This window comes from Alosa pseudoharengus, unplaced genomic scaffold (assembly GCF_046254945.1).
Source record: "Alosa pseudoharengus isolate Yale_2024_CS ecotype anadromous, Long Island Sound unplaced genomic scaffold, YU_APseudo_1.1 YU_APseudo_1.1_scf_2, whole genome shotgun sequence".
In the NCBI taxonomy this organism is placed as follows: Eukaryota; Metazoa; Chordata; class Actinopteri; order Clupeiformes; family Clupeidae; genus Alosa; species Alosa pseudoharengus.
In genome coordinates this window covers 5,521,204-5,548,214 of record NW_027468663.1, presented here as the reverse complement: position 1 = coordinate 5,548,214, position 27,011 = coordinate 5,521,204, and the positions used below count along the sequence as shown (strand labels likewise).

The following is a 27,011-nucleotide window of genomic DNA, read 5'->3' as shown; positions in this document are numbered from 1 at the left end:
ACTGATACAGACTGGAATGACAAACTAAAACTGGTGCTGCATGCTTCCAACCTTCCGATTTTAATACACATCTACAATTTTGGTATAACAATGTTTTATGAGGTCAAAAACAAAAAAAAATGCGTACTTCCTATTCAATCTGTGGTAGTCCTACATAAAAACATTACACAATTAAAAATTCCCAGAGGCTTGCATTTACTGGCTTTCATCCTTTTTTGCTCAACTTTACTGCCAGTGAAGACCTCTCACCTCATCAGCAGCTACAATGAGGCAGAGCTCGGTCACTGTGACATCTGATAACTACACACCTGACCATAGCCGTTTCCACAGTGTCTGTATGTTGACATGATGGGTAGTAGATCTTTGAATGATGCACAAGAAAACCCTTTTGATGGACCGTGTATTTTGCTATGACTCCGATCTGAAGTATTCCACTTGCTAAAGCCAACTTGCCCAACTTGCTGTATGTCTCTGAGAAAGAGCATAGTTAAGAGCATCTTGTTGCAGTCTTTCTCTCTGCATTTCTACATTGGTGAGTAGAGTACGGAGGGTGTGTGTGTGTGTGTGTAAAGTTGACAGGGGCATTAGTCGTCTGAGTCCGTATCATGGCGCCGCCGAAGGCATTGTGCTTGGGATGCTGGGGGGGACCTGCGCTTGGCACTGCGGTGAGGGTGGCAAGACCCCCCGTCAGACGAGGACTCGGAGTCATGCCGCCGCTGGCGTCGCCGGCTGGGAGGGGAGTGGGGGGGGCACTCGCCCTTTGCCCCCCTTCCTAAATGGCTGTCATGGGGCCTGGCTCCACTCTGACTGCTCCATGATGGATTATGACTATGGTGGTCCTTTCTCCGCCTGTGAGGCACAAAACACACCCAGACAATCAATGATTGGGAAAGGGGAGGAGGCTGGCTTGTGTGTGGCAATGTGAATGTTTGTGTGTGTGTTTGGGGGGCGGGGGGTCGTTGGGTGCAGCACATGCTACTACTAACAAACATAAATGATCAGCAACATAATTTACTGAATATACAAGATCTGCAATACAGATGGCAATTTGTCCTCTCTAGCCCTTTTCACAGGTGCAGCTTGAATATTTCACTGTCAAATTTCGTTGTATTTTTGTGTACAATGACAAGAAAAGCTATTCTATATTGTTATTTGTTGGACATATGTCTACTTCTTTATCACTGTAAAAATGTATTGTCAAGTGTCAAAAACAAGAACTAATTTCTTTCCATCTTTCTGTGTACTTCAAATGAGTCATCAATTTCAGCACTAGCCCTTTACACAACTGTGCTTTGGCGCCCTCTAGTGTTGCATCCAATTGGTTACTCATTTTGGTATCCAGTCACCATCTCAGTCCAGTAGAGCATAAGGTACGGACTGGTTACCTCTTATAGTCATCGTCTGAGTCGGAGATAGAGGAGGATGAGTCTCGTCTGTGGCGCTTCTTCTTCTCTTTTTTCTTCTTCTTCTCCTTTTTCTTCTTTTTCTCCTTTTTTCCCTTTTTTTGACTCTCATGCCTTCAGGTCATTTGAAAGACAAGATTATGATTACCAGACATGGAAGAGAGATGCTGCATTGTATTGACACCAACCACACGATGATAAATTATATAAACAATTATTTTACTTTTTAATTCAACAAAAGAGTAGCAATATTACCTTTGTTCTGAATTGTCTCGATCCTGAGTTCCGTCTGTAGTCTTTTTTGAAGAGGCTACTTGAGGTCCATCAGATTTCTGATGCTATAAAAATGCTCTTGATTATTTTCCTTGCATTACAACAAATACCAGCTTGCTGCAGCAAAGGTATGTATATTACAATGATATGGGTATTTGATTCCCAACCATTTATTTGATATACTAATGAATTCATACTACTTATCCCCAACATTCATAAACAATATGCAGACACAAATAAATGTTTACCGTGAAGACAGAGAGTCCTAGCTTTGCTGCCTCTTTTTCTTGTTGGGAGAATACCATATTTCTTGACCCGACACTAAAGACAGTGAAAAGTAACAAACTACAAAGTCATTCCTGCTTCTTGATAAAATGAGCATTTCGTTATGTTTAAGTCAGACCTCTTGTCTCCATAACAGCTTTAAATGAATGGTGCTGGGCACTGTTTATCCATGACATGTGACATGACTCGGCACCAAACATGTTTAATTCCAAACAATGTTGCAATAAATCATTGCTTCCCTCAAACAGGGGTTATCAGTACAAATCCTGGGACTTCCCTGCCTTGTAGGTAGATAGACTCTATATTATAGGAGGTAGGTAGGTAGGTACTCCATTCATCCCAAAGGAAATTATGGCATCCATTAGTGTATGTTATATGTATGCATGTACTATGTAGTTGTATTTGCTCCAACTCCCACCAGCAGACTGAACTCAACCATGGACTGAACTTCTGAATAGCTGGACAAGTGAATCCAGAGCATTAGTGATGGAGTGTCAGTGTGTTAAAGGAGGACACAGAAGCAGGTTTGAGAACCCCTACGCTGGAGCATGGCAACCAGGTCTCTATGATCTAGGCCAGGCAGATCTAGTCCACGCCACAGATCTAGGCAACCCTTGATGGTTAATATTAATGATAATTCAAACAAAATAAATTCAAACAGCTGAATAGCAGCATACAAATTAAACAACCATTGGAGAATCAGGGGGACGGGATTGTAAAAGACAAAAGCCCTCACCTGGAGCTCCCAAGCCCAGAGACTCGATCCACATCCTTCTCATCTCCATCTCCCCCCTCTCTTTTGCACACGTCTGCCAAGTCCTGTTGGTCACATGACAGTATAGATATAGTATGAACATTGCTATAAATGGAATGCTGGAAATAAAAAATGACCTGTTCATTGTTGTCTGGCACAAACCTCTTTAGTAAGACCAGTTGGTTGTTTCTTCACAACCTTGTGCCCCCTAAAAAAGTAATAAAAGTTAACTGCATTCAATGCTCAATTTAGACCTGGATGTTGTCTCGGTTAATAAGAAATCTGAAAATAGAAAACAATATACACAGCATGATGGAAAAGATTAGAATGATTTCCTTACAATGCTGCCATCATTGCCTCCTTTTCAGCCTCCCTTACAGCAGCAAGTTCCTGTTCTTTGGTTAGAGGGGCCCCACTCTTTTTATCTTTAGCATACCATGTCAGGTCTTTTCCTTTCTGCCATCGACCAACAGGTGCCATAAGAGAATTCCCTGGAAAAATAAATGGGATAATTATACTGTAATTCTGCCCAGATTTGACCACAATTAAAAAAAAATATTCCTGACAATGAGTAGCCTATATTGTAATGGAAATACAAACAGTGTTCACAAAATATTAGACATGAGTACATGTAACCACAAAGATATGCAAAATATAAATATAAAAAAGAAACACACAGGTAACAAGGTCAGCAGTGAGTAACAGTGTGGACAGCATGTAAAACGCCTGAACAACAATAGCACCCAGTGTTGACAGTAACAAGGGTAACAATGTGTTATGTTAAGCACTAAGTCGGCCATTATTACTCATGTAATGAACAGGCGATCATGGTGACTGGACAGGAACATATTTTTAACATACTAATTAACCATATTTTTAAAATCTCAAAAAAAAAGAAAAAAAAAAAAAAAACTATTTCCACTATAATTAAACATAACAGGGGGACATTGTATGCTTTACCCCATCAGTAAGGGGCCAGTAAGGGGACACTTTTTTCGCCTCCAGGCAGAAATGATGCAACTGACCGTTACAACACACCAACGTTAAAATAATCAAGGCGCAAGCATAAAAAAGTGAGACTTCTAAAAAACACCAGGCGCTCAAAGTTAAAAATAGTCATATTTTTATTTAGCTAAATATAACATATCATAGCAACAACATGTACACTATCAATGTACAGGGGGGTGTCCATTTTCATCAGAGTAACAGGGGGACAGAGTAACAGGTGGGACGGACACACAAAATATTAAAATATATTTTTATTTGAACAAATAACATGTGGTGGTGAGATGTATTATAAATAGTTATTTGCAATAATAGTTTAAAACTGAATTTGTTTGATTTGTATTACTTATGTTTGCTACTTAGGTTGACAAAACATGACAGTTTGAATTGCTTGAGTCAGAGTAATTATTTTAAAGTGAATTAACCCTGAGTACATCCACCTTGTTTTATATAGTGTGTAGGGAATCAAATGGCACCGTTTGTCAAGATTAAACCAGAGAATGTCTAATAAGGGGAGAACTGCCACTCTCGGAAAACTTCCGGTTTCTGAACTGGTTGCAGTTCCTTCTGTGGTTCCACACGAGGGCGCTCGTCCACGAGTGCAGAATGCATGGAGGTCTATGGAGCTGTACCCCTCAAAATCCACTTTTCTCGGGATATAATTTTTTTTCAAGTAATTGTATTCGAAAGGGGAGGCAAAGAAAATACACTTGGTGGAGTATTATATTTTTAAAAGTCACTTAATTGTTCTAAAAAGCTTTTCAAACGTGTCAATGACGTCACTCATTAGCACAATGCTAGCGTGTTATGGGCAACAACGACCCAAACTGTAAGAAATCAAAAGGACATAAGTACTCGTTCATTCAACTTTTGACCTATAACCCATGTTGAAGTTATACAAACTACAATCAAATCTGAGATTTGTCAACGACAATCAGGTGAAAGAGACAAATTTAGCCGTCTAGCTCCATTGACTCCCATTCATTCTGCATTCATGGCGATCGCCCCCAGTGGAAATATGGTGGAACTGCAACAAAAATACGTACAAATCGGTACAATGGGACTTAATACGGAGTGGCAAGGCTCTCCGTAGACGGGCTCTGATTAAACCATGTGATGAAAATATAGGCAAATACTTCTTGAGCAGTGACGTTATCACTCTACGTTACTGTACAGTCGGCCCTACAAGATAAGACAGAAGCCTACTACAGGCGCTCCATAGGCAATCTGTAGTGGCTTCAGCGTGCCAAATTGCGTAAATCGACAAGCCCTCTTCAGAGAGCCTCCTCGTATTGCCACCGCACATGAGAGCGAGACTTGCTGCTAACAGTACACTTGCTAGCACTTTCGACGTAACTGTTGGTAAAAGCACAGCGGAAACCTAGGGGGAAACAACCCATTAACCCCACAGGAAATGTAATGAGACACTGCATTTATGAAAAGGGTAAGTTGGCATAATTGATCATGTTTTTAGACCGTATTTCTAGTAAAACCATTCTGAGAGACTGATCCAGTTGGCACTACTGCCTTGCGACCTATCAGCTAAAGTTAACGTGGCGAGGACCAAAGTTAGTGTCCAAACTCGTCACTTTCTCTGATCAATGTTGCGGTATTAGCTCGTGAGTGACCTTTTCTACTAGTAACTCTCAACTTACCCAACGTTACATACATATACTAATAACTTTTAAGGATAGCAGCTACATCGAAAGGTTAATGTTAATGTGAGGTGGTGCCACCAATATCTGATATTCAGCTTAATGATAACGTTAGACTTATTACGCAGTGTTAACGTCTTAGATGGTATTTAAATGCTAGCTGATGTGGTTTGGTCTCAATTTACCGTGTGCTAATCATTGATTATTTGCATGTAAAGCAAACAGATCAACTGGCGTTGCCAAACGTTACCCGCGAGAAAACAATAGCATGGGACATTGGATAATGTTATATAGTTAGCTAGCGAGCTAACGTTAGCCACTTACCCAAGTAGTTCTCTCTGTGTTTATCGGTTTTAACATCATCCCAATTGAATTGGTCTTGGCCACCTCTGACACCCCCAGATCTCGAAGAACCAAACATGGCTTGTTTAATCTTAGTTATTAGCTAGGTATAGAAGCTAGTAGAGTGCTTTTACACGTGGAAGTTGACATCTGCTGAAGGCCTTCTTGTCGTTATCATCCGGGGAGTTTCTGGTTCTCTCTGCATAGACGGTAAAAGTAAAAGGTTATCTGTGGTCACCACTAGAGCGGCAATGTTTCAAGATGTCATCCGATACTTGTTCTCAAAGAAGGAAAACTTCACTTTTGTTAGCGCTGTTGGTGTGTGACGAAGTGTCCGTCTTCTTTAGCGAGATATTGTAGTAAATCCGGAGCTTTGGTAGATCACCTTTGTGTATCGTCACACCAACCAACGAGTTTATTTTGGCCCGCCGTGATGACGTAGATCATTCTCTAATGGCTTTCATACGGAAGGCTGTTACTTGACTGCAGGTGGTGGTGAAGACATTCTTCGTTTTCTGGAATACACATTTGCCTGATGTATATGAGATTTTTCTCCCGTATTGCTTCAGGTAGGTTGTTTGAAATTGCATTCACTGTACTGCAGTCGTAGTAGACCTTATGGTCTAGCCCGGTTTCATCACCGTAGACTGAATGCTAACGTTACTTGCTCTGTTCACCTCGGTACATTATCTCTTGCAATGTCTCTCGCAGGACTTACATGTCAGTTGACATAAACATTAGCGATGGAAATGCATACTCGACTCTGTTTATGTGGGTAATGTTAATTAAGTCATGTAGTGTTTGATCCCCAGGGTCTGATGATAGTCTTGAATTGCATCAGGCTATACTTATCATGAATATAATCCTACGTATTTTAAAAGTTGGCAACACAAAATAATACATTTTTTTTTTTGTAGATTGCAGAATAGCCTACTCCTAAAACTAATGAATTGGTTTCACATGTCAAAAGTCATGTGAATCATGTGCTGAATGGTCTACTATTCATTAAGATTTAATTACAGATGTTTTGTAACCAATTAAAAGAAATTGCATTAGTTTAAGTTCTGCTTTTAAATCGTGATATACCATCAATGTAGTCTCACTTGAAATGTTTTAGAATATTCTATTTTGATACTGTTTGAAGTAGACTACACAGTTTTAGTCTATCCTGCAGAAGTCCATGTTGAATTATGTTAAAGATGTCAGATGATTGCCTAAAATGCTGATTTAACTGAAAATAATCCTGAAATGAATGTAGGCCTGTATATGTCAAGTTTGTGGCAGATGCCAGTTTGTCCTTCAATAACATTAAATTGGGGTCTGTACCCAGGCAATACTACTTGATAGTCTTATTTTGAATAATGTAAAGTTGTCTATTGCTTCCAACCAAGCCACTGAACCCTAGCTCTGATTTTGACATGGCATGACATGACAGCCACCTTGAGCTGTAGAGAATGCTTCTGTCATCCGCAGCTGCAAAGGCGTATAGGGTCATGCTGGCCCTGCTACTGCACAAAGACAAGAGAGCTTGTCTTGCAGCTATGTGTTGTTACCATGGGGTTTCAGTTAAGGTTTTAAAAGCAATAAAATAGTGACTTAAGCCAGGACGCAGACCTGATGTAAGTTTTTGTAGAACTGCATAATTTTATCATTAAATTGCAACTATTAATGCTCCATTTTTTTCTCTCTCATATGCTGTCTCGATGTATTTTGTTGACAAAATAGTATACATTGCCAAATGGATTATAATATTTTCTTTGATTAATTTACACATTACGCTTCATTTACTTTGACCCAGTCAGGCTGTGGTAGAGAAATCAATAGCTGGGTTTACAATGGTAAATACCCAGGGAGACAGTATAGCTTTTTTGATAAAGATTAATTTCACCAGTTTCTGTGACAGGAGAAGCAAATAGTTGAAGCTATTTTAAGCATCCTTTGAGTTCCAAGGAGTCCTAGGAGTTTAAGTATCCTTCAAATTTGCTGGGCTACCCTAATCAGTGCTATCTTGATATCGTAGGACCGTTGTCTAATTGACAGACACACAGCAACATTTCATTCCCACACACTGAAATACGTATGTTATCGAGGAACACAAAGCACATGGTTTTGTTGAATTCCTCTAGTTTGAGTAAAACTCATAAGGACAAAAGCTATAGAACTAGACCTAAAACATCAACACACTAGTCTCATTTGCTATTTTCAAAAATAGAAATCCATTTCGTCATCACAGATGCACTGGTAGGAAATGCAAATCATTACATGGGCAGCATCCTGATTTCTTCTAATGGTTCTGCAGTTCTACAAGTCAGTAGGCTGGATTTCCTGGATAGTGATTGGAGGTTTGCTGGTACTTGCCTACGTATCAAGACGCATAACCACTCCTCTGTAATGTAGTACTGTAAGTCATTCAGGGGTTTGTTCCACCCTCACTCACTTTCAGTTCTTCCTCTACAGGTAAGAGATTCTTCAACATAACCAGTGCTTCTCTAGTTAGGAAAAGTCTTAAAGGTAGTCTTTCGGCATTATTTTAGCAAAGAATTCTATATTAAACTCTTATGAGTATGAGTCCTGTTATGAGTAGCTGGAGTTCTGTGTCTTTGCTATGAACAGCCTGTTACCAAAATTGTTGTTTGTACCTTAAAATAATATTTCCGTGGTTCATCAACTCGTAATAGGGGGAACGGCACTTCTGCATTCGCTTCACGGCCCTCTATCGACACTATGTAAGTTTGCCAGATCGGGTAGCGGATCTGTAGTTCGATGGAATGAGACATAAGAAACTACAAATTTGACATGCATGATGTCGCAATACATCGTAGCCTACTTTCATAAAATCATGCAACATATTCTACCTTGTCTATGGACATAGTTATTTACAAAGCCGTTGGATAAACAAATAGCGTGCGTGCGACAGAGGAAAAGTTCTTTGGTGTTGCTTTAATGGGAACAGTGTCAAACAGGGCAGAGCGGAGTAGTTTTGCCAGCGACTCATTCCATTCACAAGGATTGCCTAAGTTCACATGGTGGTGCCATTTCCTATTTAAACATGCTTCCTTAAAAATATCCCGCAGTTGTGGTACTGTTAGTTTGACTTGGTACACAAATCTGATTTTAAGCTGCTGTTTGTGGGTGATGCTGGCAGTTTCTGAGTGGAATATGATCAGTGATGATGTTTGTAATAATTTCCAGACCCCAGCTGAAGAGGCTTTAATTAATTGATTGTTGATTGTATTCACCTTGACAACAAGACTTCTTGCCATGGACCCTTACGTGCTGATTGGTGCTTGGTTGAACGTGTTGTGCCTGTTAATTGTGCTGTGTACCCATGAGTGTGACTAGCTGAGTGATTCATCCTCTTCCGTACATCCCCAGAGTGTTTGGGCACTGCCTCATCTTTTCTGTTGACAATTTGCCTGACACACCAAAAACGTTCAAACTGGTTCGGTTGCATTTTTTTATCTATCTTTTTTTTTCTAAGACCCATCAGCCAGTGTCCATTCCTTCTTTCTGGTCTAACTGGTCTCTCCTCCCTCTGCAGCAATGGCAGGACCGAGGCCAGTGGTGTTAAGTGGACCGTCAGGGGCTGGGAAAAGCACACTGCTTAAGAAGCTCCTCAACGAGTTTGATGGAGTCTTTGGCTTCAGCGTTTCCCGTAAGCATGAACCCTCTTGACTCTCTCCGCACACACTCTATTTGGGCAATGTGTCAGCGTTGAATTGAGTGTCTCAACTCATTTAACTTTCTTCCTCCAGATACAACAAGGAATCCCCGCCCAGGAGAAGTGAATGGCAAAGGTAATGTTGGTTAAATTTTCTGACTTCGTAACAGCCTTGTTTGTCAATTTCTAGCATAACCTTGGGCAGTTTGTTGTATACAGTACCCTCTGGAATTATTGGCACCTTTGGTAAAGTTGATTAAAAACAGGTATAAAAAATAATCCGTTGGTGATTTATTGTAATCTTACAATGAAAACAATGAGGAAAAATCCACCCTTGAAGGGAAGCAAATTTATTCTGAGAAATAGGAAAATCTCATAAAGAAATAAATATTTTTAAGAAAAACACGTTGCTCACAAATATTGGCACCCCTAGAAAAATCTTATATACAAAATTTAACAGAAGCATTTTCCTATCTAATTTCAACTTATTTAAGTTAACCACTGTTTAAAAGTTACAGAAAAAGGTATCATCATGGGGTCACCAAGTCCCCCAAACAATCTTCAAAAGTGACCTCACTGCTAATAGATTATTTAGAGGGCATGCCAGGTAAAGGCCTGTCCAGTCATTTAATTACCAATGTAAACGGCAGGAGTTACTGAATGGTACAGTGTCTTTGTCTGGAAGTGTGGTCTATTGTCAGATGAAATAATAATTGCGTTCTTTAGCTAGAAACACTTTAGGTGTGTTTGGCGTACATAGAAGAACGACTATACTGAAAAGAACCCCATACCTAATGAGAATTATGGTGGAGGGGCTGTGCTATTGTGGGGCTGTTTTTATTTCCAAGGGTCTTAGGAACCTAATTACGGTGCATGGTATCATGAACACCAAAAAAAAAACCTGGACATTTTCAAAGGAAATCTGTCAATCTCTGCCAAGACATTACAAGTTGGTCATGATTGGATCATTCATCAGGTCAATGAACCAAAGCAAATGTCCAGATCAAAACAAATATGGTTTACTGAACACAAAATCAAGCTTCAGCCATTGCCATCTCAGTCCCCTGATCTAAACTCCACAGAAAAACAGTGAGGTGAGTCTAGTGTGGACCTAGGAATCTGGACGATCTGTGGAGATTTGGTAAAGACGAATGGCCTTAAATCCCTTGCTTTGTATTCTCCAACTTTTTGGGGTGTCATAGGAGAATATTACAAGCTGTTTTATTGGCAAAGGGAGGCTTAAGAAGGTATTACAAGCAGGGTTGCCAATAATTGTGAGCAACGTGATTTTGTTAAAAATCTTTATTTCTTTATGAGATTTTACTTATTCTCAGAATAAATTTGCTTCCCTTCAAGGTTGGATTTTTCCTATTTTTTTCATTGTGAGATTACAATAAATCACCAACAGATTATGTATGATACAGGTTTTTAGTCAACTTTAGCAGAGGCGTCAATAATTCTAGAGGGTACTGTATTTTATCACTCTTGAATCCTGATTCCTAGATAGGATGCTCAAAACAGACCAGAAAATAGGATGACTTGAATAGGATGAAGTATTGCATGGCTTGAGTCCTTTTAGGCAAGTCCCTCCACTTGGCAGCCATATTTTAACACATTTTGGACACTTATTGGGCATTTATCTCAGGCAGAACAGCATTGGCACGATGTATTCACATGTCAACTTTTGGCGACGGAATATGTGTGATTGCCATGTGATTGCCATGTTTGCGTTACGAACTCAACTAACCCCATACATTTCTATGGGAGATTTTTTGTGTGCTCTGTCTCCTAATTAGAACATCTCTGGTATACTTCCCTGACACCTGAGACATGCTAGCACCCATGGGTCTCAGCCTCCCCCCCCTTCCAATTTCTGAGGTTGTGAGTCCAATCTGGTGCGGGGCTCATCTACACAAAGCAAGTTACATTTGCACATACATGTCTGTTTATGGCTTTTGCCTTTCCTGCAGATTACCATTATGTGACCAGGGAGGTGATGCAGGCAAGCATTGACAATGGGGAATTCATCGAGAATGCTGAATTTTCTGGGAACATGTACGGAACAAGGTAAAGATAACTTCTTATCACACAAAAAAGCACAATGTTGTAAAAATTTTTATTTTAATGTAATATATAGGAAAAACAAGGACTTAATTTAAGCCCTGTTTCTATTTAAGGGGAACTATGCAGTTTTTTTAGCTTAATTTACCTTAAAGGTCCAGTATGTAGGAAATAATGGAAAATAAACTGTAACCATTCCAAAAATGATCCCCATATGTTGTCAGAGAGTAAGGAAACACGATGAATTGAAGTAATGGCTTATTTGACAACATTTACTCTAACCCGTAAAACCCATGAAAAAAATGAGTTACGGGGCGGAATCTCTTGGAATTTTCGTTTATGTTTTGAACGATAATTCTAGAATAGCGTATTAATAATGGGCTAGCGCGTCCTCCTATTTGGGTTGCCAAATTAGCAAAGGCCAACTGTCAACAGCTGTCAGTTGTAGTCATGAACGCCTACGAGAGGCAGGCAAATTTCCAAAATTAAAACAAGAAACAAATTAAGTGAACATCGGAGGAGCTTCCTGAGACGGTGACGTCTTCGTCAAAGGAAGAATATCAAGTCTGACGCAGAGCTGGCCATATTTCTCCACAACAGGTAGCCTAGGCTAAAGTTCATCGGCATCGCTAACTTCAGCTAAATATGTTACGTTGGTTAGAGAGGTATTTTTTATTTTCACTGTTTCCGTAATGTGTAGCTGGGTCATGGTTGGAGAAACGTTAAAGCAGCTGCAGGTCAACTAACGTTAGCCTTCATTACATCTGGCAACCCAGAAGAGGCTCGCGTCTGGTAGTCTTGAGAACGTTCACCAATGTTTTGATTTTGGCCTACAGAACGTTCGGTAACAATCCTACAAATCGCACCTTTAACTGAACAGCTTCAGAGTCATTGGAATGGTTATATGACTTTATTCGGGTTGAATGGTGGCCGCCTCGCTTCCCCTTAACGCCTGTGAGCAGAAAAACAAGGTAGCGATGGAGTTTCTCAGGCATTGGTCATGGCAGAGCTGGGGAAAAGAAGCAGAAAGCGAGTAAACCGTTGTCGGAGGAACAGGGAAAGAGGAAACTGCAGACTGACCAAGCGAGGTGTGTCGTAAAATGTATACTCTGAAGCTGTAGGGGGAGCTCTGTAGCGAAAACTGTGAGCAAAAAGTGAGGAAACAGTAAAGAAATGGCCAAAATTGCATAGGGCCCCTTCAATATTGTTTGGCAAGGTATGGTCAGTGCTTTGGTTCTATATGCTCATGTACACTGTATACTCCACCCCAACCCCAGCAAAGCTGCCGTGCAGGCTGTGCAGGCAAAGAACCTGATTTGCATACTGGACATTGACATGCAGGGAGTGAAAAACATAAAGAGAACAGATCTGAACCCAATCTACATCTCCATCCAGCCCCCATCAATGCAGGAGCTGGTGAGTAGACAATAACCACAGCGCTGTGGCTGTTTTCATCGGCCTCGCTATGTAATGTCCCACCATACTAAAACATGATTTGTTTTTGCTGTAGGAGAAACGTTTAAGGGATCGAAAAACAGAATCGGAGGAAAGTCTACAAAAGCGTTTGAAAGCAGCATTTGTTGATATGGAGCTGAGTGAGTTGGTTTTTTTTTTCATAGTTATTCCAAAATTATTTACAAATTCACAGTAATTGTTTTTTTTTATTATTATGCTTACTAAAACAAAATGTTCAAATGTTTGCACCCTCAAGGTAAAGAAGATGGACTATTTGATGTTGTCATTGTAAACAATGATCTTAATGAAGCATATGGGAATTTGAAAGAGACTCTTCTTGAGGTAAGAGTCCTATTAATAACATTGCCATTAACATTGCCAGGGCCAACATTCTGCATACAATTGAAACAGGAAAGGAAATAAACATGCTTTAACCTAAACATGTCACTGTCACCCTTTTGATAAAATATCTTTTTTTTCTAATCTTATTTTCCTCAGGAAATTGAAAAAGTAAAAAATACGTCCAAGGCCTAAGATACCACGCAAGCCTCCATACTCCTCACCTCTCCACTCCAGGCTACAGCTACAGGGCTTCTCACATAAACATTCCGGCACTAGACTCCCAATCCCAGCCAGACTCTCTGGGCAGAATGCTCTGAATGAAAAGCAGGTTTGAAATCATGTACAGTGATAGTATGATGGTCAATAATCCCATATAATGATTAGTTTCTTTCCTGAACTAGTATAGCCTCTAACCCCTGATAAACCTATCTTTGTGGTGTCTATGCAGGGGCTGGTGTTCATTTATGCAGTTTTGGAATATTTGGGCTGTAAGTGCTGGCGTAGTTTACACATTCCAGGTATGCCTAGCATTTCTGTCTCTCATTTATCCCAGTAGGTGTCACAGATGATTTGTGGCTCTCCGTTTACCTGTCAGAATGCATTAGCACTAGCAAGAGTGTGAGGGAGGTGCTGACACACAAACAGCCGTGTTTAAGTGTAAATATTGTTAAGACTTAGTGCTTCTTTAATTCCATTGTCATCTTTTCTTTTGATACCACCATGATTTTATTTGTTATCTATTATTTGCCTTTTAGTGTTTTCAACAAAACTAGATTCCTCATTAATACAACAATCTGTTTTCATTATCATTATAATCAATGCAATACTTTTCTTAAAGGAAAACAATAATTTCTGACTCTGATTGCTGCGGCCTGATGTTGTTTCTTTAATGGATCAGTGTGCTGCCCTTTTGTCCAGCATTTTGTCTGAGGACGGTCATCGGCACCAAGTTGATTGTTAATTGCTGTACTGTAAAAAATCCTGGTGTTTACCACTTGTCAGTAATGGGACATCAACAAAGCGTGCATTTCAGTTGCATGCCTACGGCAGCTACAGTATGAAACACAACCAGAAGTCATGCTATTCCACACCAAGAAGCCGACTTCCTTCACTTTCAGCAATCAGGTTATGGATCCTGGCTGTGCTCTGCTGCTCATGAACCCATGCAAGCCTGTTGATATGAAGCTTGTCTATTACTAGACACAGATGTCCTGCCAAGTGTCATGGACTTCTTAGTCTTCAGAGAAGACCCAACACCACATGTAAAGAGAGATCTGAACGGTAAACACATGACCAACATGCTGTTTTTAAAAGGATGTAAAATGTGTGTGGCTATTTATTGGGAAAGCCGTTATAATAATTGGGTTGTGTAAGGATATTGGAAATGGTCTACGTTTATGAGCGGAAGATGTTTTTTCTCGTTTGCTTTCTCCTAAATCTTAATAATGATCAGGTCTCCCAGGTATTTCCACAGTTCAAAGTCTACCTATTCCAACAATTGTTTAACTTAAATATTTATGGATGTGATTTTCAGTTGTTTGAATTTGGTTTTGTTTATTTATTGGACCTCAGGTTGTATTTTGTCATCAAAATTAATTGTGGTGTCATTATGTAATGTGATGCACCTTGTAAAGAAAGCGTATAATCATGCATCATAGGCAGTTGATTCAGGAATGTAGTAAGAACATTTAATGTTATCAGAAAGGAGAATTCAAATGGATAAAAACTTAGCACATTTGGAATCCACAATACTTGAAAAGTGGTTCAACAAAATTCCACAAAGTTGTTTTTTTTTATTATTATTATTATTGTTGTAGCCATTGTCCTAACACGTTTTATACCTTTAGCTGTTTTTTTTAACGAAATGTTTGCTATGGAGTGCATTAGTAACTAATATTTAGAATGAATTAAAACCTAGTATTCATCGATTGAGGCCAGAACATGCCTTTTATAACAGTGCTTTCACAGGGTCAAATGCATTCCTCTTTACACACTTAAGTCCTGTATTGTTTCTTGTGTATAAAAGCCATGCTGGCCACTGACACTTTGACATTGTAAAGGCCTCTAGTAGAATGGAATTTAAGTCATACAAAAGTCTCGGAACAGGATGAAAACTAACTCAACTACCCCCTCTGTCTACATATGTCTTAGTTGTGTTTGTTATTATTTACATTCACTGTACAATTCCAATTAAAGTCCAAGTTCTGAAAAGGTTTTGTGAGAATTCCACATTTTTATTTTCTCTTCATGTCCTTACCTTATCACAGCAGAGTGGTTTCCTCAAATAGATCCTGTGCTTCACATGGATTATGTATGAACATTTTCAATATAAATTAACATTTTTTTTTTAAAAACTTTGTTTTTGCTCTGTCCTGCACAATGTCTTCAGCAGTACCATCAGACCAGGGAGACCACAGGTGTTCCCAAAGTGGCCCCAGAAAAATAAATATATACACAGAACAATGAGGTGGTTCAAAATGTTATTTTAAATTCATGTTCGTCTGATAGGTGTTCCACTGCACACAGCTTCATCAGTTGTAACATTCAACACATTCACAGAGTCTTCACTATGTGAAAAGATATATTACTCTTTGAATTTAAATGAGCTGAAATGCTTTGAAAGGTTAGATTCTGTTCCCATTCAACATTTTGTAAGGTTGATGATGTGCTGCCATGTGTTCCACAAGACAACCTAAACTATGTTGTGTGATGGTGCTAAACTGTAATGGGGAGGCCTTGTATTTTTTCATTCCAGGATCTGAGATTAGAGAGGAAAAACCTGTCTCAGTGAGACAACACATACAATGTGCTAAAACAAGTAGAAAGTGAGATATGAAGTTTAAATAGTCTGGCAGCGATAATGAGATGAAGGTTTACAGTCATGTAAACGCCCATCACAGACGGACGTGATGGCAACACTAGAGTTCGTTGGAGATTCTGTTGAAGGCAATGGACTCTGAGATAAAATGTTTGATCGTAAAGTTCTCCAAGTCTCTGATAATGATGGTGTATCAAAGTCATGAAGGACTGATTTTGTCTGCTGGTTTTTTCACAAGGGCCCATCCACTGAAACAACACACATCCTTCACATTCCTTTGTTGTGTGCAAAGCGTCGGTCCATCTCGGGCCTTAAATTCACATTAGGCCCAGGGGCTCCTCAGAGCACAGCCACACCCCCATCACATCTGCTGGTGATCATGTTGCCGATCTCTGTCCAGGTGTCCAAGTGTGGGTCATAGATCTCCACCGAGTCCACGGTCACCGGGGCGGAGAAGTCCCTGCTGGACACGCGTCCTCCGACTGCATACAGCAGTCCGTTCACCGCCGCCACCGTAACTCCAGCACGTGCCACCGACATTGGCGCCACCTCTACCCACTTCTCCTGCAGAGAAGAGACATAATGCTCTGCAGTTCAATAGGCCATCATAAACAATCACACACACTTAATTAATGGGGGGTGTCATCGGCATCGGTCTCCATCATAAAATGACTTTAGTAAAACAAAGTGCAGTGCAATGCTGTTCTTTGTCTGATGTTATGTATGATAGTGTTTCTGCATGTGTACTAGAGGGCATGTGGTGTGAGTATGTCCTCACCTCCTCATAGCAGGACTTCTCCAGGGAACCCTGGGTCTCGTTCCAGTCCCCCCCCCACCCCCACCGTGTAGATGGGATTGCTTATCCTTATTTGTATTGTATCTTGTATTTTTTATTTCTCATAGTGTGTGTGTGCGTATCTCTGTGTGCCTGTATATATGTGTGTGTGGGAGTGCATTATCATGTGTAACATACTGTATGTGATCCGTATCATCTGCCTGTTTAGTCTAGCCTAGAAATCTAGACGCACCTTAGCGGCAGCAAATGTCATTTGCTGCCAGGGTAGTTTAGGAACTCTCCGTTGGCTTGCGAGCTGGAAAAATTAAACTTCGATCAGGCCAATCACATTGTGTATAGGGTCAGTAGGCGGGCTTAATATAATGATGGCAGAGTTACGACGGTTCGGCATGAATTCCCTGCTACTTGAAAACAAAGAAGATGGATGTTGCTTTTGGCAAACAGCGTGACACGAGTTAAGCTTTTTTTAAGTTGGCAAAAGTTTGAACAACTAGCCAACTAGCCAACTAGCTCCGCTGGTGGGAAAACGCATGGAACTCATGAGTTGTAGCGCTATCCTATTGCGTGCAGACGAAATCTGAAAGACAACCATTTTTCCCGCCCCTCTGACTGAGCACTGTGAATGATGAGTCCCCAGACCCTACATCTTGATGTGGGTCTGGCTTGTCAGGCTATGTTTAGTCATTTGTTAAATGTTGTCAGGTGTCTATTGGATTCTGATCTGTGCCCTGCCAAGGGACTGGAGATGTAAATCAGACTGATGACGGAAATCTGGTACAATATATCAACACTGGAAACATTTATGTTTAAAATTGTACTTGGTACCTTAAAAATAGAAAATCCATTTTATATACGAGCTCACCTCCTCAGGGCAGTACTTCTCGACCGTCTCCAGGGAGCCCAGGGCCTCGTTCCAGCCCCCCACCGCGTAGATGCAGTTGTTGAGACTTGCCACGCCTACATAGGCACGCCGGGTCACCATGACAGGCAGGGCGCTCCAGCGGCGCGAGATGGGGTCGTACACCTCGGCTGAGCGCAGCTCAGTGCCCTCGTCGCTGATGCCACCGATTACATAGATGAAGCCTGACCGCGGTCACAAGAGCAGTGTGGAGAACAATCATCATAAGGAATGGAGTTTATAGGACTGTCAGTGAGGATAAGAGCAGGCTTCACTCAATTTGTCTACTTTTAAACTTTGAGTGCTGGCCTGGATAGTTATACATAAAGGAGAGTAGGAGAGAGGTCGCACTATGCATATACAAGAAGGCACACGCCGAAACGCGCATGTGCAAATAAAAGAGTTTATAGGACTGGACATGGGGACATTCAGAGACTGCACATTTACAATCCATTCTTTACACCTACCTTTTGAACAGAAACAGCAGTTTTAAAGAAGCCCTATGCAACAATTTTAGCAAAAATGACCTTAATTATGCAGGTTGAGAGTCGTTCTGATGGTTCTACAACACTTTCTGGGTTGTTTGGTGGGTGCTTCGTCTCCCTCTATCGCTTCTCCACGGAAAAACCGAATATGCAACTTTCTGAACCCGGACCGGGTAAATCCGGATGTAACTCGGCGGAAGTATCCAATCGCGCCTCGAAAATGTAGTCAGATTGTAGTTTCTAAAAAGACTGCAAAACGGACACCGACTTGGCTTTGTTGCTGTTGAAATTGTAAGTAGCCTACCCTTGGGTGAACTTCGTTTTTGTAATGTAGTTTGATAGTCTCTTGAGCAATGTGTGTGCTCGACCGTTTTATTGTGAGCCCTGTATGTGTTTAGCTTGGTTTCTTGCTAGCTAGTGGGGGTTTAGCGTAGCACGAAGCTGCAGGGGGAGCTATGTCGTGAAAAATGCGAGCCCAAATCCGGCGAAAACCCAGAAACAGCAAAGGAATAACCAGACCTGCATAGGGCTTCTTTAAGAGTACTTCCCGAGATGCTTTATATGTGTATGTATTATTTTATCTGACCACCAGATGGCGACAGAGACCAATTTCATCCAGAGCCATAATATATCTAGGGCTAAGATTTCATCTGGGTTTTTATGCAACAGCCTTAAACTGCACTCAAGGTGGTGGTACTTAAAAGTTATCTCAATCACAGGACTACTCTTGGTCTTTTCCATTTCAGCCAACTAAACAGAAGTGAATGGAAAGCAGGATTGTTGTATACAACCTTATTCAGTACCCAAATTCCCCTCCTGTACTGACTTAAAATAGTGTTACATTACAGCATCAGAAGCTCACTGTTCTTAGTGGCATACTGAAGAATTTTATGTACTTACCCTGCAGCTCACAGCAGCCAAAATAGTAGCGAGGCACAGCCATGGTTCCTATGACCTCCCACTTATTCTCTGCAGGATCATACCGCTCCATGGTCTTCCCAATTTCTGAGCCAATCCAACCACCTTATTGAAAAATAATAGGTTGTATGAAGCTTTCCTTACTGATGCAACTGCTAAAGAAATAAAAAGTGTTTTGGGCATAAATATGCCAGTGTCTGCAGAGGAAGTTACCTAATGCATACAGAGCTCCGTGACACGGGCACACACCCACTCCACAACGCGGGAAAGTCAGTGAGGCCACTGCAGCCCACTGTTTGGTCACTGGGTCGTACCTCTCGGTGCAGTCAAATATCATTGAGTCCTTCTCGCCTGTTAAACACAAACAATTAAATCTGACAGGCCATTCAATCTGCCACCGTGATAGGCATCTCTCGTAGGGGGAAACAAACACTTTGCCAGGTATTTTCTAATCATAATATAATGTCACACATTCAAACACATTCATCTTGAAACAATTACTCCAACTCAAACAGCGCATGTTGGTCACCCACACATACACACACACCTCCCACCACGTAGATCATTCCCTCCAGCACGGCCACCCCCAGTCCACTGCGTGCCTGGTGGAGAGAAGAGACAGTGGTCCAGTACTGACTGAAGGAGTCAAAGCGCTCCACACAGCTCAGAGCCCGGCTGTCGCTCCATCGTCCACCCTGCAGACGCGTGTACCCTCCTGCCAGCCAGCGCAGAAACACCAAATAAGGGAAGAACAGAAACACAGACAGACAGACACATAGATTATTTAATGTAGCCAGGGGATAATCATTCTCACACATCTTTCCATGTTCCATAGCAAAAGAAGGATGGGTGTAGCACCGCACAAAAGGCAGAAGCAGAAGTGTCAGTTAGCAGTTTCTGATTTTAAATTCCTCAGGATTGACTCAATTGACTCTGACCGCCGGTCATTCCCCGGCCCCATCACTCTCTCTTATTCGCTTCCTGTTTATCTCCACTGTCCTCCGCATGAAAGAAATATATCTTTCTATCTATCTATATATTTATCTATAATATATATATTTCAGACTTGACACTCAAACACATACCAATAGCATAAAGGTACTTTCGGGCTTTTCTCCTGGGTCTGGTTTTGGCTGGCTGCAAAAGGCTGCAGATCTTGTTTTCCTTTGGGGATTTGGAGACCTCTGTGTAATCTTTCAGGAGTGTCTGCAGCGCCACTCGCAGGCTGAAGTCAGTAACACCTTAAGGAAAGCAATTCAAATCTTTAAAATACTTGCAGTTACAGTTTTTCTCAGTCGCTTTGGTGCTATTCTCACATCACTATTAACATTTGCACAGCAGTTAGTGCATTTCTCAAAACAATTAGTGCAAACTGCAAAACCTAGTGGATGACCTGCAAAAGTGCGTCACTTGCTCAAAATGGATAGTCCATTCCTCAAAAGCACGTATTCGTGTCAATGAAACTGTCAGTGTCATCAAAATGAGAAGTCCTGACACCATCGTTTATGAACAAGATAGTCAAATGGCTTTGTCATGTTTTCATTATGACAGTTCTCTCAGTGTTTTCCAATGCAAAAAAAAGGTCAGAACTCGGTGACGCTACCTGAACATGCTCAAGACAACACTATACAGTACTTGTACAGCCATTTGAAAACTACAGTAAAGTTACACATTGCTGTAGTTAGGGGAGTAAGTGAGTACAAGACACTGAATACGTACATTTTTACTGTATGCTCTTTGTAATTCTACAGCATTGTGACAGAATTTGATAACTAGTTCAACAATTTTGTATGTAATGACTCAAGCAATGAAATGAAGACTATTAGTTTTATAGGGAACGACTATTCAGTATCCATAAGTATAGTTCATTTTGACTGACATGACATAAGCAAATGATAATGTTAAAAAACAGCAGAGAATTGTATGAAAGCAACTGATACATGTCCAAAAGCATTTGCAATTTGTTCAGAGGAAGGAGAATTTGCTACTCTGATGTGCACAAATGACTAAATGTTGTGGAGGTTGAACTAATAGTTATGAGAATTTTCATTCTGATCTGAAAAAAGCACCAAAGCGACTGAGAAAAACTGTAATTAGTGTTTAACAATACAATTGTATTGCTAATGAGTGAAAGGTATACTTACATATCAAATGAAAAATAATTTCTAACTTTGAAAGAGAAAGACATATATATATATATATATATATTATATTTATATTTTATATTGTATATTTCGGCACTATCAGAAAAGGCTAACTAAATGTATGCTGCATCTCTCTACTGCATCTCTACAGTGTGATGGGAAACTCAGACAACTTTAATGTGCTCAAAGAGACCATTTGCACGGCTCTATGTACAGCACAGAATATACAGAACAAACAATGCACATCAAGGCAAGGAGCGAGGTGCGTCAAAGACGCTCTCACCTTCAATGTATTTGAACAGCCTCTGTGGGGACAGCAGGGGGAAGCGCACTGCGTCCAGGACCTCCACCACATGCTTCTTCCTGCGGGCCACGTCCTGTAACACCCAGTCCATGGCAGCCGTGAACACCTGGTACTCGTCCTCGATCCGCAGCTCCTCACTGCGCAGGAGCTTCACCAGCTGGTCCTTGGTCAGGTTCGGGAACTCCTCGGCTGCACACACCTGAAGTGGAAGCAGATGGTCAGTGTGTTACGGCTCAGCATCCAATTGGATAGACCTAACCAATCAGGGCAATGAAATGGGTGAATCCTGTAGGGAGAACAGCCATAAACATCATTCTTATCGCTATTATCTGTTCGATTTTTTTTTTTTAAAGTTATTGTGCAGTCAATATCTTGCACAACAGACACCATAGTGAAATCTAAACATCGTGCTTCTGTAGCGACACCCTTTTTGATGTAAACAAAATCAACTAAGGTGAATGATTAGGCACTGTTGCTCATCTGTCCATCCTCTTATAAAGCACGCCCTAGCGATATGATTGGCCCGAACACCTCTAGTTCAGGCATAGAGACTTGCTAATGGAACGACTACAGACTGAATTTCCTGAACTCAAATGTTATGGGCTGGGTAAATTCAAGCTGGCCTCCAGGCTACCTTTTTTTCCTACTGCATGAGAAATTCATGTATAATACATACCGCAAGGCACGGCAAGTTTATTAAATATAGTGCACTGCATACACAGGGATAGAGAGAGAGAGAGACAGAAAGAGAGAAAGAGAGACAGAAAGTCACAACTCACATCTCACCTCAAGAAAGTGAACATGAATGAAGTTTTCTGTGAACTCGAGCAGGTCCATGCAGGCGATCTGCTCCAGGAACTGATAGATCCCCACACAGTTGGTCGCATCCATCTGCCCACGGAGGAATTCCCCACAGATAGCCACCACCTCGCTCAGCTGCAGCATGTCTGCTGCCACCATTAGCGCCTGCACGTTGTCCACTGTCACATCTATGGAGCCTATAAAGTATTTCAAGTTAACCATCATGAAGGACAGTATTTTTTAATTGATAGGCTACATATTCTTAAATCCAGTCTCAGGAGATCAAAAAGCACAAAAAGCACAGGACAGAAAGACTGATGATCACATGTGTACCTGTATATATAAACTCCAGCAGCTTCTCAAACACCTCGGCCTCCACCCCTTCAATGCGCACCTCTTCCTCGTGGGCCTCACTCATGGCCCCTGAGAAGAGTGCAGCGAAATAGGGCCCGCTGGCAGCCAGCACCAGCCTGTGTACCCCAAAGAAACGGCCGCCCACACACAGCCGCACATCACAGAAGTCTGCGCGGAGGCGCATCTTGTTCATTTGAGCCAACAGCAGACGCGCATGCTGCTCTGCGGCGAAGAGAGCCCGCTCTGAAGTGTGGCCGGACATGACAACGCCCGATGTGTCACCCATAGAGTGGGACGCAGAGGCCGCCGTGGTGGGAGAAGTCTTGGGCCTGCAGCCCGAGGACATTGACCTGCTGACAATGACAGCAGCTGCAGGCTATCTCTCCTACCACTCCACAGTGCAGACACAGGTACACCATCCAACACTAGACCTGAGAAAATATGTTTAGTACATTTCAAAATTAATTAGGGAAACATCATATGAAACAGTAATGAATCATATGAAAACTATATTCTACCAATGCAGTTTCATTTTCAGAAGTTACATCCTATATTGCAAAAAAACCTGCAAAAAACCTGCATAGTGCATCACCCTTTATTTTCATTCAGAAGTCATCGCTGTAGTTAGATGTCAATGCATTCTGCAGCAGGTCAAATATGGTGCATGCATACGGGTGCACTTCTCTCAGTGCTTTGCTTTATTCTTGGCGATTGAGTTTTCTTTATGAAACATTCTTACTTATCCATTAACATGATGTTATCTTACTTATCCATTAACGTGACGTTAGCGTCCCTTTCCCTTCCCTTCCCCTCCTCCTCCTCCTCCCTTTTTCTACTCCACAACAACCGTATAGTTGGGGACTCCAGCTAAGACATACAGCTTTACCATAACATTTCATACCGGTGCGTTATTGCTCATATTCTTCAATAATTTAGTGATGTATATACGTGTGACAATGAACTGACCAGTAAATTACAACTCTTATGACTCCTCCATCAGTAACAGCGCCTCCGTTGTGGCAACTTCCGTGTTTACAATCTATTGCTCCAGTCTCAGCAGCCCAAACGTATTGCTAGGCTAGACATATCGAGCGCAGAGTAACGCAATGATGGCCTATTTAGTCTACTGTAGACTAATAATTGTGGGGAACAAAACGAGGGTGGGTGGGGTTGCATGGTTTCTTATTATGGTTGTGGGTGGAATAGCTATATGGTTTAGTGCATGGAGGTATTATATAAGGTTTAGTGTACGTTGAAGTGGTCTGCAGTGCCTTCAGGGGTTGTGTGCGCCATTATTGGCCGTGTGCTTCAACTTGATGTGATTCAGTTTACAGTTTTTCTCAGTCGCTTTGGTGCTTTTTTCAGATCAGAATGAAAATTCTCATAACTATTAGTTCAACCTCCACAACATTTAGTCATTTGTGCACATCATAGTAGCAATTTCTCCTTCCTCTGAACAAATTGCAAATACTTTTGGACATGTATCAGTTGCTTTCATACAATTCTCTGCTGTTTTTTAACATTATCATTTGCTTATGTCATGTCAGTCAAAATGAACTATACTTTCATAGTTCATATAGGATATATTCTGAGTTGAAGGTTATCTGTGCAATTTGTTATTGTGATGAAATGCATTAAACACCACAAGTGACTCACTATGTTAGAAATAAAAATATGGTTGTGTTTTGATTAGAATTTCCGAGTTACATGTTAACTGTAATCATGTTCCCATTAAATACGTTAATAAACTATAGTATGGCTTCTTTAATGCTCAAACATGTATTTAGAGAACACTTTTATTTGTTTTAGTGATTACTTTTGAAATCAACACAATTTAGGGAAAATAAGCAAAAATAATCACTATTTTATGTTAAAATGCTGATTATGCGGCTTAGAACTCATAATTGAGCTTGGTAAACAAAATATTCAGAATCAGCACCCTCAAATTAGGTAAGAAGGATGGTTTACCAACTTTTCCTCAAATTTGCCGTCAGAAGTTCTCTTCTGTGAAGCTGCTCTCCCTCTAATTTACAGTCGCTTTGCTTATTCAGATCAGAATGAAAATTCTCATAACTATTAGTTCAACCTCCACAACATTTAGTCATTTGTGCACATCATAGTAGCAATTTCTCCTTCCTCTGAACAAATTGCAAATACTTTTGGACATGTATCAGTTGCTTTCATACAATTCTCTGCTGTTTTTTAACATTATCATTTGCTTATGTCATGTCAGTCAAAATGAACTATACTTATGAATGCTGAATAGTCGTTCCCAATAAAACTAATAGTCTTCATTTCATTGCTTGAGTCATTACATACAAAATTGTTGAACTATCAAATTCTGTCACAATGCTGTAGAATTGCAAAGAGCATACAGTAAAAATGTACGTATTCAGTGTCTTGTACTCACTTACTTACCTAACTACAGCAATGTGTAACTTTACTGTAGTTTTCAAATGGCTGTACAAGTACTGTATAGTGCTGTCATGAGCATGTTCAGGTAGTGTCACCGAGAATTGCACTAACTGCTGTGCAAATGTTAATAGTGATGTGAGAAAAGCACCAAAGTGACTGAGAAAAACTGTATTTATACATAGATATATAGACTTTATTCTTGCACTGTTGCACTGTTTGAGTTACTCGTTTGACTTACTCATTTGCACCATCACCATGACACTCATTCACAAATAGCACCTACCTTACCTTATGCACAGGACCACAGGCTCAGTCCCTGCTTCAGTCATTGCAAGCGCACCTGATTGATTAATCACCCACTATGTGGATACTGTTTTTTTAGAATTGATTTAGATTAAGTTTTATTTAGTATAATTTGTATTTTAGTATATTAGTATATTCTTTATCTTCTACAATCCTTATTGCTTAGTTATGTTTTTTTATATTTTATACTTTTAATTACTTTTTCTGCTGTTAGTGAATGTGTGTGTGTATGTTGTCTGTATGCTACTGTGACCTTGAATTTCCCCTAGGGATCAATAAAGTATCTATCTATCTATCTATCTATCTATCTATCTATCTACATATCATGCACTGGTACCCCCAAAGGTGGATTAGGCATCAATATCTAGCCTATGTCTTGTGTGAAAGTTGGCTAGGCCTACATGTAAGGATTCCATTTCACCCCATTTTACAGTTTTTCTCAGTCGCTTTGGTGCTTTTCTCACATCACTATTAACATTTGCACAGCAGTTAGTGCAATTCTCAAAACAATTAGTGCAAACTGCAAAATCTAGTGGATGACCTGCAAAATGGATAGTCTATTCCTCAAAAGCAGGTATTCATGTCATAGATATGCCAGGGCAGGCTATACTGCCACCTACTGCAGGCTACAAGAGGGGACATCGTAATACATACTACCTTTTTTATTTTTAATTATTAAAATATTAAAAGGCCTTGTTCATGAGTATGTGTGAAGAATTACATAGATTTATGGTAAAATATGCAACTGTATTAGTTGTTAGATTCTGTTTTCTATCATTTTCCACCTAATAAAATACATATTTGTCTGTCATTTTGAAGAATAGCTGCCATGGCCCCCAGGGGCCAAATCCGAGGTGTCTTCTAAATCCGATCAGACCTCCTTTGTGAGTTTCTTTACCAAATGTGATACTTTTATCATATCAGATGACGCGATAGATGAGGCACTGATGCTGATCGGCCCATCATTGTACCGATGACAGACCATCTCGAAAATTTGATTGGTCTGAACAGCTCTAGTTCGGGCATAGTTGCTCCTCAACGGTACAATTTCAGACCGAACTTCCCGACCTCAAATGTTGTGGGCAGGGCTAAATTTGGTTGGCTTGGGGTGAGTGAGGGGTTAGGTGCCTTGCTCAAGGGCACTTCAGCCGTGCCTACTGATCGGGGTTCGAACCGGCAACCCTCCGGTTACAGGTCCGAAGTGCTAACCAGTAGGCCACGGCTGCCCAGAAAAAAACAGCACAATTATTTGCTGCTTACATGTTAAAACACTGATTATTTAAAAAAAAAAAAAATAAAAAAAAAAAAAAAAAAAAAAATGGCTTTTATACGATAAACTAGCCAGTGCTAATGTAAACAGAATTATAAAGTTTACATGACTTAATATGTAAACGTTATAAATAGAAATATCTGTAGCTTAATAAATATCTGGCAGGCACTGTAAATGAGTACAACCAGCAGTAGCCAAGAAAAGCAGAAATCTATATTAACTAAGTCATAGTCATATACTTCTTACTTTCAAATTTGCAGGGGATATGA

At 40.6% G+C, this 27,011-nt stretch overlaps 3 protein-coding genes across 10 annotated transcripts; 1 reads left to right on the top strand and 2 right to left on the bottom strand.

Annotated features, from left to right (window-relative positions):
- Nucleotides 1-37: 37 nt before the first annotated feature.
- Nucleotides 38-6,109, bottom strand: cunh1orf35 (chromosome unknown C1orf35 homolog). The gene is made up of 9 exons (XM_076293478.1): nt 6,019-6,109; nt 5,700-5,916; nt 3,056-3,206; nt 2,878-2,923; nt 2,698-2,780; nt 1,925-1,997; nt 1,659-1,741; nt 1,386-1,517; nt 38-849 (listed from the first exon to the last, which is right to left on the bottom strand). Exons 2-9 carry the CDS (start codon nt 5,794-5,796, stop codon nt 585-587), a joined length of 930 nt encoding a protein of 309 aa, XP_076149593.1. The 5' UTR covers nt 5,797-5,916; nt 6,019-6,109; the 3' UTR covers nt 38-584.
- On the top strand, nt 5,080-15,447 carry guk1a (guanylate kinase 1a). Of its 8 annotated transcripts, XR_012988529.1 has the most exons (10): nt 6,177-6,286; nt 9,259-9,372; nt 9,473-9,514; nt 11,349-11,445; nt 12,717-12,855; nt 12,950-13,034; nt 13,151-13,236; nt 13,393-13,560; nt 13,685-13,754; nt 14,075-15,447. XR_012988529.1 is itself a non-coding variant. In XM_076293480.1 (8 exons), exons 1-8 carry the CDS (start codon nt 5,140-5,142, stop codon nt 13,426-13,428), a joined length of 624 nt encoding a protein of 207 aa, XP_076149595.1. In that variant the 5' UTR covers nt 5,080-5,139; the 3' UTR covers nt 13,429-15,447. The 8 variants fall into 8 exon arrangements, 4 of the variants coding, with proteins under 4 accessions (XP_076149595.1, XP_076149594.1, XP_076149597.1 ...); XR_012988528.1 differs by having other exon boundaries at nt 13,685-15,447; XR_012988527.1 differs by having other exon boundaries at nt 13,393-13,564; nt 13,685-15,447.
- On the bottom strand, nt 15,175-23,785 carry ipp (intracisternal A particle-promoted polypeptide). Its single transcript, XM_076293477.1, has 10 exons — nt 23,721-23,785; nt 22,734-23,185; nt 22,386-22,597; nt 21,579-21,798; nt 20,237-20,392; nt 19,699-19,866; nt 19,365-19,502; nt 19,134-19,256; nt 17,713-17,933; nt 15,175-16,618 (listed from the first exon to the last, which is right to left on the bottom strand). The coding sequence occupies exons 2-10, from the start codon at nt 23,098-23,100 to the stop codon at nt 16,394-16,396; spliced, it is 1,830 nt and encodes a 609-aa protein (XP_076149592.1). The 5' UTR covers nt 23,101-23,185; nt 23,721-23,785; the 3' UTR covers nt 15,175-16,393.
- Nucleotides 23,786-27,011: the final 3,226 nt, after the last annotated feature.

Coding starts and splice junctions, on each gene's coding strand:
- guk1a (XM_076293479.1), top strand. CDS start 6,253: ATGTATATGAGATTTTTCTCCCGTATTGCTTCAG. Junction 13,035..13,150: donor ATTTGTTGATATGGAGCTGA/GTGAGTTGGTTT, acceptor TGCACCCTCAAG/GTAAAGAAGATGGACTATTT. Junction 13,237..13,392: donor TGAAAGAGACTCTTCTTGAG/GTAAGAGTCCTA, acceptor TATTTTCCTCAG/GAAATTGAAAAAGTAAAAAA.
- ipp (XM_076293477.1), bottom strand. CDS start 23,100: ATGTCCTCGGGCTGCAGGCCCAAGACTTCTCCCACCACGGCGGCCTCT. Junction 20,393..21,578: donor GCTGTTCAAATACATTGAAG/GTGAGAGCGTCT, acceptor GCTTTCCTTAAG/GTGTTACTGACTTCAGCCTG. Junction 17,934..19,133: donor TGGCTGCTGTGAGCTGCAGG/GTAAGTACATAA, acceptor GACCGCGGTCAG/GCTTCATCTATGTAATCGGT.
- cunh1orf35 (XM_076293478.1), bottom strand. CDS start 5,796: ATGTTTGGTTCTTCGAGATCTGGGGGTGTCAGAGGTGGCCAAGACCAA. Junction 2,924..3,055: donor GAGGCAATGATGGCAGCATT/GTAAGGAAATCA, acceptor TTACTTTTTTAG/GGGGCACAAGGTTGTGAAGA. Junction 850..1,385: donor TCAGACGATGACTATAAGAG/GTAACCAGTCCG, acceptor TGTGCCTCACAG/GCGGAGAAAGGACCACCATA.